The sequence below is a fragment of the Euwallacea similis genome, chromosome 4 (genome assembly GCF_039881205.1).
Source record: "Euwallacea similis isolate ESF13 chromosome 4, ESF131.1, whole genome shotgun sequence".
Taxonomy (NCBI): domain Eukaryota; kingdom Metazoa; phylum Arthropoda; class Insecta; order Coleoptera; family Curculionidae; genus Euwallacea; species Euwallacea similis.
In genome coordinates this window covers 6,764,261-6,783,451 of record NC_089612.1, presented here as the reverse complement: position 1 = coordinate 6,783,451, position 19,191 = coordinate 6,764,261, and the positions used below count along the sequence as shown (strand labels likewise).

The 19,191-nt window shown below is 33.7% G+C and overlaps 1 protein-coding gene across 3 annotated transcripts in view; it reads right to left on the bottom strand.

The window, feature by feature from the left end:
* Nucleotides 1–19,191, bottom strand: part of rsh (radish) — a 62,097-nt gene that overhangs the window by 33,859 nt on the left and 9,047 nt on the right. For all 3 annotated transcript variants that reach the window (XM_066389404.1, XM_066389405.1, XM_066389406.1), the window contains one exon: nucleotides 2,466–2,624. In XM_066389404.1, coding sequence (XP_066245501.1) covers nucleotides 2,466–2,506 — 41 coding nt within the window. In that variant the 5' untranslated portion in view covers nucleotides 2,507–2,624. The remainder of the gene's footprint in view (nucleotides 1–2,465; nucleotides 2,625–19,191) is intronic.

Below are 19,191 nucleotides of genomic sequence, written 5' to 3'. Positions count from 1 at the left end.
GTTTATGGTTCTTTTCCATTTTCTCATTGGAGTGTCCCTAGATGCAAGCTTAGTTCTCCACTGATTTCTTATAAAATTTAAGTTATGTTCTTTTATATTGAATTTGGTCAAGACTGGGTAAGGAACATAGTGGTGAATTAACTGGGGGTTTTAAAACTACAGAATTTGATCATATGCCATTGAAAATCTTTTCTTTAGGACTCGGTGTGGCAATGATTCTTTTAGGATCTATGCGTTTTTACGCAGAGTTTTCTTTTAAATTTTACTTCAAAATTTATTACCAAGGGATACTCTGTAATAATTTATTTTTGTATAAATCCTCGTTTTACATGTGTCAGCTACTTAATTGGTATATTTACACCACGTGCGCTATTTTAAACCAAAGATCAAATTAACTACTAATTAAACTTGATACGAGTCTGTTCACATCGTACTTTTGAAGGACTTTATAAATTCAAGAAGGCAAAATAATTCATTATTTATAACAGTTACATTTCTAAATTTTAAAGCGATACTTCGTTTATCTTCATCAATCACATACACACCTGTCTTTTCCTTGATTCATACGCGAATTCAGTTAACTTCGACGAGGTCGTGAGTGAAGCTGTGGCTGACGTCATAACTCGGGTCTGCCTTTTAATTTCAATTTTTCCAGCATTTCAAGTCGGCTTAATTTTCATAAATTTCGCAGAATTCTTTGTCGCAATCTCATAGTGATATGTTTAGTGACACTTCATCATGTTTTCCTGTAGCGAAATTTTTTTTTCTGTCGAAATCGCCGTTGGGTTAGTGCCACTGCGATTCTCTTCACTCGTGCGTTTTGTGCAAGTTCAAAGTGTGCTACATTGACTCGCAACATGATTTTGAGCAAATTCTCAGAAAATCTCTTCAGGGATGTGGCAAAAAGCAAAACTATCGTTTTAATGTAATTTAGTGGCTTTTTAGATGGTAGATTTTCGTTTTTTATTACAATTAAAAAAATTACAGGGTGTTTTCAACAAGTTGCCCAATTTTTTATTTCAATACTCTGTATCAAGGAAATAATGCATTTAAATGCATAAATAAATATTGTTTAGATTAAATTATTTAATAAATTTGCTTATTTCTGCGGGTGCTGTTAGCCTGAATTTAAATCGAATTCTTAACGCCCGTTAGGCGCGTTCTATTTCTCCTCTTCTAATACTCACAAAGTAAGTTTTATGCGTTTAACATCATATTCTTGAAGACTGGAGAGAGGACATACTGAAATAAAATCTGCAAAAAAGACCTTTCTAAGGAGCTTTAACGATGGAAAAAGACTAATGCTATAACAATATGTTTCTATGAAGACAGCTATACGACTATTGTTCGTATATGGCAATTATAAAAAGCCGTGTTGAATGCGGTTATAGTGTATTCAAATTTAAACTGCCCGTGGTGTAAACAAAGACACGTGACCAATAGCAGCAACGCGACAAATGGCCGGTGGACCAATCAAGGCGTGCCGATGTGTCATTTTTTGTTTACAGCGCAAGCATTTCAAATACAAATCGACTATAGTAAAATGCGATGATGTGGAATGATGTCGCCAGGTCCCAATCAGTTCTAGAAATGACCAGCGAAGCAGTGAGCATGACGGTCATAAGGTGCTCTTTCAGCTTTTAAATAGCTATTTTGTGTGCAAACTGCATGCAGAAGTTTATTTACCTTTTCGTATTGTGCATACTGTGTATTTGCCAGAATTGATGATGATCGATAATTATTATTGTGCTTAATGTAAGATTGCTGATAAGCCTGGCAACGGGGCAAGTATCTCAGTCAGCGGAAACATTTGCGGCTGATTATATCTTTTTTTCAGATGGTCGGCCGGTACCGATTTAAAAACATTCCTAAATGTCTCTTGTCCACATCAGAAGTTGTTTCGATGATTTTTTTGTTAGAATATCTCGCAATTTTGCACTGACTGGAAATCGGCTGTGGGGAAAAAGAAAAAATACAGTCAGCCGACAATGTTGCCACCGATAGTATCCAAGTTTCTCGGCATGTTTTTTGAGATACCTAAAGTTTTACATGTTTATAGAACCTTCAACGGCACCTACAAAAGTAGTAACGCCTGGGTTGTGTCATTTGAAATAAGAAAACTCAGAAAGTGTTAAATTGGCAACATTGTCCTCGTCTAAAAAAACTTCTTGAATTTGTAGTTTGATTTCGAGATTTTAAATGTTTGCCAAACTTATTAGCGACCCTATGTAATAGAGACGAAAAAGTCTGTATAATCTTTAGGTGTCTAACACGCAGTCCCTCTTCAAAAATGAAAATTTTGACGGGATGAATTTCTATAGTGAAACAGGCACCTCAAGCACAAAAAAGACTTTCCTGGAATATGTCATTATACAAGTAAGAAATGATCAAGTTACTAAACCTGCATGCAGTTTGTACAAGCCTGATGTGACAGCCAAAGAAAATTCGAAGACGCTCATCCGGACCTGTAATGGCGCAGGCGCGGAGACGTCAACTGCGCCGCCATCGCTCATTCTGACGACGCAGATGCCTGGTGCTATCTAATGCTGGAAGATCGAATCTTGGATTGACGACGGAGGGTTCGGTACCGGTGGGGGATCGGGTCTCGACTCAGCTGTTGATTCCTGCTGAACACCAAACACTTAGTGTCAAGGATCGCTACAGGGATCGGGAGAGTTGCAGTGAGAGGAGGTCATTCACAACACAACTAACTACTTAATAAGATAATGTGGAAGCGAAAATTTATATATCTACGGTGAATACTTATTGTTTTTTTTTGTTGAAGGCAAAGTTTGAGAGTTTCGGAACTTTGCCAAGTTGAATCCAGCTTTTGTCGGGTTTCTGAAAGTTCAGCATAAATTACTTAAGGATAACTTTCTATTTTAGCTGTTGGGTACTGATTAGTTTCAGCTTTTTTGTCTAGATTAAACTTTGAGGGGCTTTCAGGTAGGTTTAAGGAAAGATACCATTTAAATAAACACGTTTAAAATACGTTTTGCGGCGACACTCGTTTACTTATGGTTATGTTTGTGGTCATAATGCGTAAATAAGTTAGACAGTGAATAATTACCATATTATATCATTCCTATCATCCGCTTTACATAATATATTGCCTTGACAACTCGCTGCTTCCCACGACATATCAGTATCAAAGACGAATAAAAGCACTGGACGCAGCAGAAAACTGCCGGTATTCTACTAAAATTGATCCCATTTTGTTGGACGGAGAGCAGCCATGTATTAGTGTCCCTATGACGTCTTTTTGTGGCCGGAGATGAGTAAACTTTTAAATTGAATTTTTCAAAACAGTTGTCAACAATATGTTTTGAACGGTCCAAATTAATAAATTAGTGATGCCGCCACTCGAAGACTACTAGGCATCACATTTTCTATATACAGGGTGGTCCACTTTTTTGTAGCAGGACGTTAACAGTTGATAGAAAAACTGATTTTAAAAAGAAAATTTCATATCATATAAACAATTCATTTTAAATATACCGGGCGTTGAAAAGTTTAAAAAAATTTCTATTATTTTTTATTATAAAATACTTCAACCTATGGAGATATTTAAATCAAATTTTGTGTACAGCATCACATTGTATGCTGTTATATTCGAATAATATCACAGCTCATGAGCAACCTGTGCCGGAGTTGTGGGGTTTTATTTACAGAAAATTCAATAAATTACTAATACGGTTCTGTTTAAAATAAAATTTTATTATTTATTATTGTTAATGATACGTATTGTATAATTAAAAGAGAAAAACAGCTACAAAAATTCACTTAATTTAAAGTGGGTGTTCAAAATATGAACCATTTTGTTTCACACATAATTCACACCGATGTCTAATGGGTCGGAGAACACCAATTAAATTATAATTTCTCAATTGAGTGCACGCATCTCTAATGCGGCCAATAAGTTCTTCCCTTGTTTATATGTATACACTTGTTTTTTTTTAAATCTCCAAACACAAAAGTCCGACGGGGTTAGATAGAAGGAATTTGTTAATTTTTTTTTAATTGAATTTGTTACACAACTAAGCCAGATATGAAAAAATGTCAAGACACATTTTTTATAGAGAATTAATTACTAATTTAGGACAAAAATAGAGATTTAATTTTAGACAGGACCGTATTAATAATTTATTGAATTTTATAGTAGTAAAATCCCACAACTCCGACACTGGTTACTCGTGAGCCGTGATATTACTGAATATGACAGCATACAATATGATGCTATACACCTAATTTGGTTCAAATATCTTCAGAGGTTGGAGTATTATAAAAAATAATCAATTTTTTTAAAAGTTTTCAACGGTCGGTATTTTTAAAACGAAACGTTTATGAGCCTATAGTGATATGAAATGTTCTTCTTAAAATAAGTTTTTCTATCGACTGTTAAAGTTTTGTTACAAAAAAGTGGACCGCCCTGTATTTTCCTATAGATGCTATACATTCTCGGTACTAACTCTCAGTGAAGCACATTCTTTCTAAATACAGAGTACCTTTCTACATTAAACTCTTCTGATGTACTATATAGATTTCATGGTAACGTAATTTCCTCCGATTTTGTCGCTAGACTATGAATCAGGAAAATGATACTGACGAGGCTTTCTTTAACTTATGTCAAAATTTCGGAAATATTCTTATTCCCTACCTAAAAACCTTCTGGGAAAATATTTTAAAAAATCGGTTTTTTCCAAGAATAATTATAATAAATTAGATATAAGTAAATTTGGTTCAATCTTAATGTTTTACATGTCTGAATATCTGTAGTTAGACATTAATTATGGGACTGCTGCTCTTAATAGATTTAATCAACTTCTTTTTACTCTTATCAAATTGACACTAAATTCACATTTTAGAGACTTAGCCTGTCAATTTGAAATAGCTCAGTCAATTGCCGCCTCTCATTTTTAAAATCTCATTTATCACTTATGTAGGGGAAAACATCTCTATGGCGAACCGAGATTTTTGTAAGTTATGAATAACTCATATTTTGAATTTTTTCGTTAACTTTCAAAGCTGTACGAAAATGAGACGTATTATTGTTTGACAGTTACAAGAAAGTTTACATAACTTTGCGGCCTAAAAATAGAGTATATTTAGGAGTAGTGGGTTATTAAATTTACTATGCCGGTTTTTGAGGATGAGATTTTGATCCTGCAAAGTTTTAATTAAACGTCAAGTTTTCGTAATATTTTAAATATGTACTATAACAGGATGTTCTTCTTATGTTGGAACAATGGACTTAGTACTTATTGAAAATTAAGAAATCCTGCTGATGCATGAATGCTATACCTACACTACATATGTCTGACATAATATAAATTATTATTGCATATTTTAGAGTTGTAAGATGCTTCCATATATAGACAATCAATATTTACGTATCACATTGCTCGTTCGTTGCATTACTTTATCAAAGTTTGTAAAATTAAAAATTAAACACGTGTCTAACTTCTGTTCTCAAGGGAACAGAGCTGGGACATTCACACCGAAAATTAATTAGGAAAGTTTAGTTCACAAACAATGTTATTTTAGATTCAAATTCAGATTATTAAAGCCGAATATTGTGCCTATATGCGTGGTTCGACATTAACCGCAATGTAATTTATTACTCGTTTCCGTTATTATTCATGAATTTGTTAATATTTAGTTTTTCGTATCATGAATAGCCATTATTGATTTATTTCATTTGTTACTGATTTTTATATGGGTTCACTGATACCATAGCAAAACAACCGTCTGTATACCTAAGGTTCGTCATATACAGTGTGTTTTATTTAACAAGCGATTATTTCCGAAACCAAATTTTAAATAAAAAAAAGTTTCAAACATTGCTTGTTATGAAAGGGGTCGTCTAACGCATATAAGGAAATTTTTAATCAATTTCATTTAAAGGACATTTTAAGATCAATTTTCTTTTTTTTTAATAGAACACCAATTTTTTAAATAAATTTACAAAAAGCTTAAGAAATTAAGTATTTTTTGCTTGAAAATTTTTGTGTTAAAATTTCTCGTTTTACAGATATCAACAAAAATTGAAGTGGTACATTTAAAAAAACACACGACTTTTAATGGAAAATAAAAATTCAGACTAAAAATTAATTCAATATTATAGTAAATTTTACTACTTTACTACTTACTATTTTTAAACATTTATCAGTCGAACAAAAAAGTAATGTTTTCACTAGAATAAAGTAGTATTTTTATATCTTTTTGTGTCGAATTTATTTATAAATTACAAAGGAACTTTTAAGACGAAGCTAATTATTTGTTTTTCAACTAAAGGTGTTAATTTTAAAGTGAAAAATGGAGACCTTTTCTAAAGAAAACAAAATTCAAATGGTGTTAGCTTATGGAGAAAGTGGTCAAAGCGGCACTGAAGTTAATCAGATTTATGTGCAAAAATTCTCTGAAGAAAGATCACCTAATTGTCGAACTTTTTATCAAATAATCAAGAAATTTCTTGAAATCTTTCTTGCAACTTGGAAACAAGTAAAAAAACCCACGCAAGAACTGCCACCAATAAAACAATCAAATAGTTATTTTAACGGCTGTAGCTGTTGATCTTCATTTAAGTTGCCTTCAATTGTCGAGAGATTCGAGCATTTCGTTGGTTCTTTGTGCATCGCATTTTAAAATTGAATAAGTTGCATGCGTATCATGTTTCCCTTCACCAAGAATTAGATGACAACGATATTGAAAGGCGGGTGCAATTTTGTACTTGGGCAAAGGAAATATTAGATTTGAATGAAAATTTTTCCTTCAATGTGCTTTTTTTGCGAATTCACTTCCACAAACCATAGTGGGGTAAATCGCCACAACATATATTATTGGTCATTTGAAAATCATCACTGGTTAAGACAAGTAAAACATCAAAGATCTTGGTCAATTAATGTTTGGTGCGGCATTGTCGGCAACAAAATAATAAGACAATTTTTTATTGAAAGCAATTTAAATAGAGAGCAATGTCGTAGTTTTCTGTTAAATGATCTACCGGTTTTGTTGGAAGATCTTACTATTGATTGAAAAGTTGCCTTGTACTATTAGCATGATGGATGTCTAGCCTATTTTGTTCATGCGGCACGAGACGTTTTAAATGAAATATTTCCTGAAAAATGCATAGGACGTAATGGTCTAGTGAACTGGCCACACAGATCATCTGACTTGACCCCATTAATCTTTTTACTTTGGGGATATGTTAAAGAAAAAATGTACTCAACAACTCCGGATGATATAAAAAAAACGCCGTAAAGCAGCTTGTGAAGCAATCACTGAAGAAATGTTTCGAAATCGTTTGCTATGAGAATTGGAAAATCGAAGCGGAAAATCAACATTTTGAGCATTTGTTCGACTGATAAATATTTTAAAATAATTTCTACTACGATTTTGGGTTAATTTTTAGAACTTGTGAATTAAATTTTTGTTAACATCTTGAAAACAAGAATCTTTAGAAAAAATCTTTTTTAGCAAAAATGTTTTAAAGTTATTTGCAAAATTACCAAAAAAAATGGCTGTTTCATTAAAAAAAAACAAATTTGGCTTTGAAATGTCTTTTAAACCTAAGTAAAAATTTGTTTATGTGCGCAAACGTCCCCTTTCATAACAAGCAATGTTTGTTTGAAACTTTTTTTAATTTTAAATTTGGTTTCGGAGATAATTGTTTGTGTCACTTTAAATGAAATACCCTGTAGACTTCGTGTGGTGATAACAGCTAGGTATATCAAACATAACACAAAACTTTACCAGACCCTACAAGGGCACTTTGCACAACATAGCTGTTCGACTACTAACGACGTGTACCGTAATGGCAAAGGGAAATTTTAATAGGCTCATATTGCGGGAAAATGGAAAATAGAAAATTCGGTTTGTTGGCTGTGGGTTGGAAACCATTAGTGTATATGTATACAGAGATAGGTTCTTTCACAGTCGTATGAAAATTACATTAATAAAACGTTGGACATATTTGTAATTTGCAAATGTGAGAAAAATAAGTCCGTAATTGCGCAACAAAGAAAACGTATTTTCATTTGAAGTTAGTATGCTCCTAGGTGGATGTGATTTGTAATTTGCCCACACAAAAGCTTTGAATATTACTGTGAGCAAATAATATGCTTTTCTTGGCTTGATGTTGGAAATGTTCCCTGGCAAAGAGAACTCGATTTTCCTCAGCTCTTAGTCAGCGAGCAGCTAACTAACAGTCTGAAGAGGAATTCTGTGGAATTGAGAAGAGGAATTTCCGACTGATTTACAATTTTGGTTTTTCCATTCATTTTTCAAAGGAAAGTTCTGTCTCCAAATTGTCAAGAGTTCTTATTCCCAAATAGCATGAAAGAAAAACGACAAATTCAACATCGCCATCTTAATTTATTATCTGACTGGTTATCTGTCACTAGTTTCGATTCGAACCATTGTACGAGGATAGTTGTAGAAGTACCAACACTAACACTTAGAAAAAAAAATGTTGGAAAATATTACATTACTTATCCACGTAGTTTCCTTTGAGATTGATACACTTTTGCCCTATTTATAATAAGAAGTTTCGAATGTTTTAAAATAGGTATCAACCTCGAACTTCACTGCTTTATTATTGGCAAATTTTTTTTTACGGAGCCATTTTTTCAAGTTTGGAAATAGAAAATAATCTGAAGGGACTAAATCTGGCGAATAGAGTGGCTGAAAAGTTTGAAACCAAGTTGATTGATTTTGACCAACGTGATGATGGAAATTTGGACTGGTCCGTTGTCTTTATGAAACAAGACTTTCTTTTTCCCCAAATGTGGTCGCTTTTTCCTCATTTTTTGCTCAAACGCTGCAATAAATTTGTATAATATTCACCGTTTATTGTTTTTCCTTTAAGGAGATAGTCAATAAAAATTATCTCACGTGCACTCAATAAAAACTGACACCATCACTTTTCCTGTAGATGGAAGGAATTTTGCCTTCCTTGAAGCCAATTCTTCCGTTTGAGTCCATTGTTTTGACTGCTCTTTCGTCTCAGGTGTGAAATGATGGTTATGAATCGACGCAAAAACTGGGCTTTATTGCTGCGAAACTTTGTCAAATACTCCCTTGAAATATCCTCACGGCACTGTTTTTGGTCAATTGTATGTAATCGTAGCATCCATCTTGCACATAATTTTCTCATATTCAATAATCGTCCGGTCAAAATACGATGCACAATACAGTTTTGTGGAATTTGATCACAATTTCTGGAGTGGTCATCTCATTAGGTCGACCTCTGCGGAGTTCGTCTTGGCAGCTCGTACGATCGCGTTTAAACTCTGCCACCCAATATTTTACAGTTGTTAATGAAGGATCAGATTTCTGAGTAGAATCCAACTCCGCTTTAACGTTGGATAGGCTAAGGCCTTTCAAATGAAAGTATTAAATCACGTATCGATGAACAGTTTTTTTTCATATTCACAAAATCTCTAAAAACGTTTACTAAAACAGCTCCAAAGCAAACACAAATTAACATAGCACTCTCAAATTTTAGACATAAGTTTTTTAAAGTTAGGTCTTTGTACTATAAGCAACTTTTTAACAAAATAATCGTCATCTATATGTCAAGTCGGATACTTCTGGGGCTATCCTCGTACTTTTTACGCTCAAATTGGAACTTGCCCGTTGATCAGCATTTTTAGCTTGATCCTGAGACGCTTGACACATTATACACCTTGAAACTACCACGTAAATGTGCAAATGTTTTCAACCAACATGACGTTCCATTGCCACCTTTAGCAAAAATGCATATGACCTTCGAAAAAAACTCAAATTTTGGAAAACCGTGTTTATTTTTTCCTACTTTATTTGATGAGATCATTCAAAATTCATCCTTTCCACGCCAAATTTTTCAATTGTTGGCATGGATAAACGAGTACACATAAATTTGCTCAGCATTGAGGCACCTTAGCTCTGCCATTACTTATGTTCTCTGATCTAAACTATTCCGGAGGATTTAGAAGAGATAGCCCCAAATGATGCTTTAGTTAAGTTTTGCCACGCCTCTTTAGCTGGAAGTCAGCTTACTCGGCTTGACATCATAATGAGCCGCTAACCCAATCAAAGGGCTATGCTCTGTTAATCTTGTGCTCAACAAGTAGCAGCCATCCTAATGCACCATTTCAGTTGAAAATTATTCGAGAGCAAACGGAAAATTCATTTTGTTCTATTTGTTCAGGAAGGCAAAACGTCATTTGGGCTTGTTCCGCTATGTTTGATCGTATTATTTAGGTAAACGTGCTTTACGTAGTTACTGGAAGGGTGCGCAAGGGTCCTGAAGTGCAGAATGCTCAAAAGAATTAATATTTACCGCCATTTTTTGCCTAAATAGAGGTTTTTCATGACGAAGGAGTCTAGACGGAAAACAGGTCTAGTTAAAAAACAGTAAATTTACACCACATTACACCGACATATTTGAAATTGTTCTCCTTTTGTTTGCCCACCGACGATAACGCTGGTAGCAGACAGACACGTACTTTACTGGAAAATTTGCCCATATAAATTAGCCCTATACATGGTATTACCGGCGGTCCAAATGAATTATTCGCCATTCGAGACGAAGCTAAACAAATTTCCATATCTCGCGTCATGTATATACAAAGACTCCTTAATGAAATTAATATTTTCGTACTTCTGCCATCCCCTACAGCGTCTTTTGTAATCGACAGAAAGTGAAGCCCGATTAATATGCGAAAAGTTATTTCTGGACTAGGAGGGAGGGCAAGCTCAGACATAGCGTAAATTAATTATCTTAAAAGGAAAATAATTATCACAAGATAAATTTTATTATTAAATCAGAAAACTGATGTTGGCAAATACGGTTTGCTTGTTTTACGTTTGCCACATGTTCACAATGATGTCAAAGTTCGTGATGAAAGTTATCGAACTATATCGTCTTGTTTATTTCACAGCTACGTAATAAGCATATTATTTATTTATTAATTTGTTGCATTGTACATATAAAATAAAATATGAAATATAAAATATAAAATATAAAATCAATTTTCCAAAACTGATCCATTATGATACTGGTACAATAGAGCCGATGAAATTATAATCCTAGTAGAATAAGGCAATTAACATATGTTTATCTTTATGTGATAGTGACGACATGACAATTGCATGACATGATAATTATTTGATTTGACAATGGCATGACATGACAATGATTGTTGTATGTTTAACTTTCGTATACAATTTTTTTCCAAGTGATTAATGTAATAAGATATTTCGTAAGAGCGTTAATTTTGACTTAAAAGTTAAATTATTAGCAAAATTGATATAAAATCAGATATAAAATGGTACATAGTGCTTCTGTTGGAGCAACTATACTACATCAATAGGATAATTTTTCATTGGCGTATCACTGGTTAGTATTTGTGAATTCTCAAAATAACATCTTCAAATTAATTTTTTGTTCTTCGTTTTTGCCTGAAAATGGTATTCTGGACGCTTCCGGTTTTACATAAAGGAAGAAAGTGTGAAAAAGCGTTGAAAAAGTTTGAAAGAAAACTGTAGAAAAAATCATACGACAAAATTTAGGAAAATAGTAAAGGAAAGAGTATGAGAAAGAAAGGCATAGGGAAAACATTGTGGGAAATCTGCTTAAATTATAGATAACTTACCGCTCCGATTATACCATGCTGTGTTACACGAAGGCTATGATGAATTAATTCATGGCCGCAGAACAGCGTTATATAAAAATCTCTTAATAATCCAATAGGACACGAAAGTTTTTATCGATTTATTACCTGACGCTTAAAGGCCAAAATCAAATCCACAAGACAGAGACCTCTAAAACATCATTTTCCATCAAATTTCCAGACCTCAAAGATATCATTTCCTAAGCCCTTAGGGCTTATTGCTCTAACATGGTCGTTAAAAATATGCAGATAAGATAATAAAATTTCCAGTTATTTCGTCTTTGAATATAGTTATTTAGGTGTAGCTTTGACTTTCGCGTATCCCCCGAACCGAATAATTCAAATTGGGTTGGGTTGCCGGTACAAAAGGGAATTCCAAAAAGTCTGCGTTGCGTTACCTTGACGAAAAGGACACGAATTCAGCGAAAGTAAAAGAAGGGCATGGGAAAAAGCGATATATATTCTAAAACGCTTTTCGTGTTCTTGATATACCTACTTTTAAGCTGCTTGAGGCGATTGTTTTCGTCGTAGAGGACTTTTAACATGGCAAACATGAAATATTGTGTACTTTATGGATGCAAGGTCCTTTTTCGCCCGTCTCAGTGTATTACGCATATTAAGGACAATGTAGCTTTGTTCCATAGAAACGTTTAAACGTTTCTACAGGGTGGTACCTAAGGGTGTTCTGATATTTTAGGAGGTGATTCTCTAGATTTTTCTAACACGAAGATGTTATATCAATTTATGTCCTAAAATGAGTCGTTTCCGAGATACAGGGTGTTAAATACTAATAAAAATAAAACATTTTTCTTCGTATTTTCAAAATGACACGAAATATTATACTGAAACTCAATATACATACATTGTAATCCAAACAGTACGTTTCCTTTCTATTAAAAAAAAAACGCTTAATCATAGACGTACATAAGGGTTACCATTTTAATTCTTATAGGGAAATAGGACATACGCCACTGGTATTTTCTAAATTGAAGAGATCATAACCGTTGTTGAAAATGATAACCATTTGTCAACATACATACATCTATCCTTTTTCCCATGGACTCTTGAACACATTCAAAAATGCCTATTATTATTTTAAGCTACTATTTTCAGCATAAATTTTTAACGGGGCATATTTTATTTTTTTCCTCAAAAATGACTTATCGTATCAAAAAACACAAGTGACATTTTTTTTGTATTTATTGAATCTCTTATTTAAAAAAAATGTATCCAATTTGAAACATACCAGTGGCGTCTTCCTATTCCCCTATAAGAATTAACATAATTACTCCTATGCACGTCTATGATTACAGCGTTTTTTTAAATAGAAGGGAAATGTACTGTTTGGATTACTGTGTATGTATATTGAGTTTCAATAAAATAACTTGCGCCATTTTGAAAATATATATTTTTTTCATATTTAATACCCTGTATCTCGGACACGCCTCATTTTAGGATATACGTTTATCTAACATTTTTGTCTTAGAACAATCCGGAGAATCAGCTCCTTAAATATTGGAACACCCTTAGCGACCACCCTGTATATGGACGTTTAATTTTATTGTGATTTTGAAAATTGATCAGCAATCTCTGCACTTCAATTCAGCGTCGATTCTGGACTTCGCCAGTTGTTGGATAAATATCCTAAAAACTTAAAATATTATCGTCGTAAATCCCTATTGAAGAATGAGACACCCTCATTAATAACCGAGGGGAATTATTTATTTTCCGGCCCCTGGAACTGAAATTTATGGTGTGCGATAGTTCCTCTTTGCCTTTTATCCTAATGATCCCAGTAGCAGCCGAAATATATGGGTCGGCCATTTACTTAAACGTTTAGATAAGTAGCAAATTTAGAACAATATTTTCAGGTATAAATGAGAAAAATGTTGCATCATTGCATTTGCTTATCATTCACAGGTATAATGATCTTTAGCATTATTTTTCATTGAGTAAATGCGACAATGAAAGAATATGTATTATTGGACAAGCATATAACTTAGGCTACCATCCTTCCTGGAGAAGCTCGCTCGATTTCATCATTTCTCCTTCGATAACATTTGTTGCACTAGGCCTCATCATGTGTTTACAAACCGATATGCAAAATCATATTATATTCTTGTAGAGCCGTTAACAAAAATATTAATGAATAATTTTAGCAACTTGGTATACATAATACGTTGTTTCGCGATATCCTATTAAAACAATTGATACACAATTTTTAACTTAAATAAATTCGCCAATGAAAAAATATAGGCGTATATATGTAAAGAATACACATATATGTAACGATAATATAATAAAAGTTATCATTCCCGATGAATAAGGGAGGTGAAAGGCACAATTTTTCTAAGGGGATGATAAAAATGACAGGAAAACTATTATTAGCGCTGTTTAGCTTTTGTTACCCTATAGGAATTAATAGGTATTATTATGTGCTTACAAATACATATGTCAGTTTAATAGATTCTTATAGAACCATGGATAAAAATATGAATGGGCAGTTTAGTATCACTAATAAGTTATTTCATAAGAGTCCGCAAAGATAATTATTAAAATTTGTATAACAGTAACGTTAGTCATATTTCAGATACATCGTCGGGTTTCATAATAATTATTATTACCGACGGAAACCCCCAAAGGGACTTGTCACACCAACAAGACGGAATTAAGCGTTGAAACTGAGCTGAAAGTTACCGCTTGTAATTACATTTTGTCACTTTTACTATGAAACGAAATTTTGTAAATTTCTCTAGAGTCAGTTCAGCCAAAGAGACTTTTGCGGCGAATTAAAACGGATGTTTTTTCAATAGAGAAAAGGAGCCTATTAGAGGCGTCATTGGCGTAGACGGACTGTCTGAAAGTTAACACTAAAAAATCCTTTTTTACATTGTCGTTTAAATTTGTAATGTAGTGTCAGTATATGAATCCTCACTACGCTTCTGTTTGTTGGCTAATCAAGATCAAAATTTGTGAGTTTATATGTAGAAAATAGATTGTTTCCTCAGATATTCATTGGCTTAAAGGAATTGTTCGAGAGATCACAATATTCTAAAATCTTTTCTTTATAATCGTATTTTGAAAAGGCAATAAATCAGTCCTTACTACGTCTTTGTTTCACAACAAATTAAGCTGCAAATTTCTCAGTTTATATAAATTAAATGAGTGATTATTTTTACAGAAAGTCTTTGGCGTAGAGGTATCGTTTGAGATATTACAATTTTCCAAAAATTCGTTTTGTTACAAAGTCGTTTGAGTGTATTTTTTAGTATCAGTAAATGCATCCTTACTACACTGGAAACTTTTAAATCGGGCGCGCGCACTTGTCATTGGGGTCGCGTTCACAATCTTTATCGGGCGTATGCCGAGTGCATCCGACGAGTTCTCTGCCCAACAAAATAAATGAAGTTATAAAGCCTGTGGACGATTTACCCTACTCGCCGGATGTAGTCTGTATACGCCTGACAGCGAATGTAGACACGATTCAGAAATGTTTGCAATGTTGCAAATATATAGCTATTCAACTGAATTTATTTGGATTATGAGGTCTCTTTATTCTCCTCAGTCTAGATTTTCTAGGTCCCCCCTCCTCTTGCACCCTTAGGTTAATCATAGCTTACTTTCACTGTTTTAGTCCTACCAAAAATAATCGCCATGCTACAACTTATTCTCCTGTTTTTCTCAAATTATTTTTACATGTTGCCACTTCGTCTAATTTATCCTAAAAGTACTTAGCACACTTTTCTTCTGATTAAAGTTTTTTTGTAGCTTAATTGTCAAACAAAGCTACAACACAAAGAACTATTTCGAACTTCATTAGCGACGTCACTATTCGTACATCATTTTCGGGTATTTATCCAATATTATTAGTTAAGATATTGGACTCTGGAATTTCGTCTCCCCAATAACATTGTCAGCTCGATGTTCCAGCGTCTATTTATTCCGGAAACCGGACACTAACAAGGATAAATCCAAATCGGTCCGGTTAATTGGAAGCTCGATTTAGACCGGAATGATTAACGTTGATTCCACTATTTAGTAGAAGATCGGTTTTCAGTGAAGTATGTCCATAAAGTGCTTGACAAAAATTATTACGGTATACCTTAATTATTGGACAAGCGCATTCTCCATTTTGATGGGAAATAAAATTATATATATCTTTTTTTAGAGTAATATCGAGAAATTTTTAATTATTATTAATAAAATATAATTCTTCTTTTTCTTTTAAGGTTGTAAAAGTCCAACGGAAAATTCTCCGTGGAGCAACAAATCAGAGCTAAAAAACAATATTTGTATAAATTAAATTTTATCCAGGGATTTTGTTTTCTAACTGTCGATATTACAGTAAAGGACGTGCTCCAATAAGGATTATATCAATATCGTTATATTTTTCTTTCATTAAATTTCCTTATCGTCTGTTAGGTTAAGATGCTAGTGTAAATAAAAATTTATTAAAGTTGTTAAGATATAACGACCGATTTTTCGAGGTTTTGGTACAATTTTAGGAATAAGCCTTATTTATCGGCAAGACGAAACAAAGTAAAACGTTATGTGGTTTTCTCTTTAACGTAAATATTGAAAGCTTTCCAATTATCATGCTATATTGATGTTTTACAGAATTTGGGTTTTTTAATATAATGCTTATATAAAGATCTTGTTACGATAAACGGCAGCAGAGGTAAAAACAAAGACAAACGGTCCATCGCGGCGCTACCTTCTTGTGTGATCTATTACTTTTTGATGTATGTCGTATAATCTGGCACATTTGTTTATGTTTATATTTGTTTGTTTCTAAGAAAATTGTGGAATTTTAATAATAAGATTTTAGCTATATGTATGTGGAGATCGTTGTTGAAATCTAATGCTTATTTCACAGCTACTTTTTCTCTCTTGTTTTCTATTAATCCCAACGATAAGCGGTACGTATTTTCAAAGAAATTTGATACACAAGTATAAAATTTTGGACAATGGTGAATGAGCAATTTTTAGCAAAATCTCTAATCGTCACTGACTAATCCGTTGAAAATTCAGTAATGTAGGAAATTTAATTCTGAAATTCTAAGTTCTTAAAAATACTCCTCTTGTCCCACTCTCGGAATTGTAACCCCTTACCTAAGGCTCATGCACAATATGTGACGCTCTTGTATTACAGGCAACTTTCTTCGTTTGTTACGCAACGAAAGCGGGTATATTAGAATCATTTAAACCCGGAGTTTCCCAATATCAACAAAATCCAATTTTCTCTACCTATCGAATGTACTAGTATGGCTATATCTTATCGGAAATCTCTGCGGCTGACGGTCAAAACAGTATAGGTAAAGGAATCCACAAGTTTAACAAAAGGTCGTTTATTGTCGAGTTATTTATACCGACTGCCTTGTGATGTTGGAATTCGCTTCTTTCCGGAAGACTGATGCCCATCGGTAATTTCCCCTCATGCTCCAGATAGTCGATTAAGTTGTTTGCCGTTCGTAAATCTCAACGTATTGATTGCGTCGCTTCGCTCAATTATTGACGTTTCTTTGCTTCGTAAAAAATTATTATTGTGATATTTTGGAAGAAGTTACGGGAAAATCGTTATTGCGTTGGGAGACCTGTACAGTTTCTTTGGAAATTGATTTTACCGGTAGTTTTAGGCACTTGAAACTTTCATTGGATATAAAAGGGAATTTTCATCAAAAGAGTTTATAAACGTTTTATAAATGTTTTTTGGTGCTGCTTCGTTGATTTCACCTTTTTAACAATAATTATTGAGTATATCTCCAACTCCTTACAACCCCATTGTAGATGATACCCAATCTGATGTACATAATGATTTATTGCTCTTATTTACCAGATGCTAAGGCATCCCATATAATAATGCGTCATTTATCATAATGTTTCGCGACTCACATAATTGAATAATGGATCAATTAACCAACAAGTTGATTATAAAAATTGTAATCGGGGTAAAGTGCTTAATGGTAAATACGGTGGCTCTTTCAATTTCACCATCATTTCAGCGAGCGCCACATAGTTTGTATGGCTGCCATAAATATTAATTTGAATTTAATGCAAATATCGAATATATATAATAATTTCGCTGAAACTGTTTCCGATGAGTTGCACAGGAAATTGAAAAATCCTGGTAATTTGGTCCGAACACGTAATTAGTTTTTACCCCAATCGATTCAATAAAATACCAAATCACACTGCAATTTAATAAAGTTCTTCATTACATATTTTTCTCCCAACGTGCGCAAATGAATCATCACAATGAATTTTATGAGATTTCCAAGTATCACTCAGTTTCGCACTCTTGCGTTCCGACATATACTTCCCGGGAGTGTGATAAAGGTGTTTACTGGATAAAGGTGAATTACATCCCTTCCATGACCCTCGCATGTGAATTGGGTCATAACTAATAGTCTCAATGGGGTATATTTAGTTGCACAGCAGATGAAGTGATAATATCTTCGCAAATGCCGATTAATTCCTGCTGGAGTAGTGATTGCGCTTATGATGTCAGTTAGCAAACAAAGAATTAGCATTTCGGACCACTGTGCGATTTATGCAATTCCAGGGTTGGCCTCCTAAATAACTTATCAAGATTTATCTTGAAAAGTTGGAAATTATACAAGGTGTCGCGGAAAATATGAGTATGCTTTCGAATGCATATACAGGGTGTCAAAATAACATGATAAGTGTCTATAAGAATTTTTTCTACAGACCCTCCCTACCAAGATATAGGCTAGGGAGGAACTGTTTCAAAGAATTACGTTTCATTCTGATCAAATAGAAACAATGCTGGGATTTTGTGGCGGGTGCGACAATCCTCAATTTGTCGTGCGCGAGAATGTATTAGACTACAAGGGGGCCGTGTTGAACCCACTTCTGAAGTTTTTAATTAAACACTTAAATTATCAATTCTTTATTTCAATTTCGAAAAGGTTTAATTTAATTAAAAATTAATTTAAATAATTGGCGTTTTCTGGAAAACGGTTCATTTTATTAACGTGAAACAAAAGTACCTCTTTTTTTAGTTTAAACTTCAAGCTACCCAAAAATATTTTTCTTGTGTTTTTATCATACAACGTGTTAAAAATGTGAGTATTAATGTGTACAAGTTGGTCGGTTCCTGGCGAACTTAAACAGCAAAATGAGTTTCAAAGACTGTTTAGGCCAGGGTCTCTTAGAGTCTGCCTAACAGAAGTGACTACCTCAATAGATACCCACGGAGTAATCCACTTATGCTGGTTGGGTTTTTCGAAGGACCAGACGGTCTACCGTCATTTAGAGGAAGTAGGTTTTATGGGTTTTCCAGTTCACAAAACACACTGTTGCACAATTAATCATTTAATACACTACTATCTTGTATAAATTCACAATCGCGGATACAGTCGAAGGCACCGTGTACGCGAGATCTGAGGACTAGGGTGAGAATACGCGAAATTGCTAGAGCTGTTTGCTTTAGTGTACATGTATAGAGTTTGGAGTGATTGAGCAGCGACCAATAGACCCTGAGTTATGAGAGTAACTACGAAGTAGCGAGAGAGAG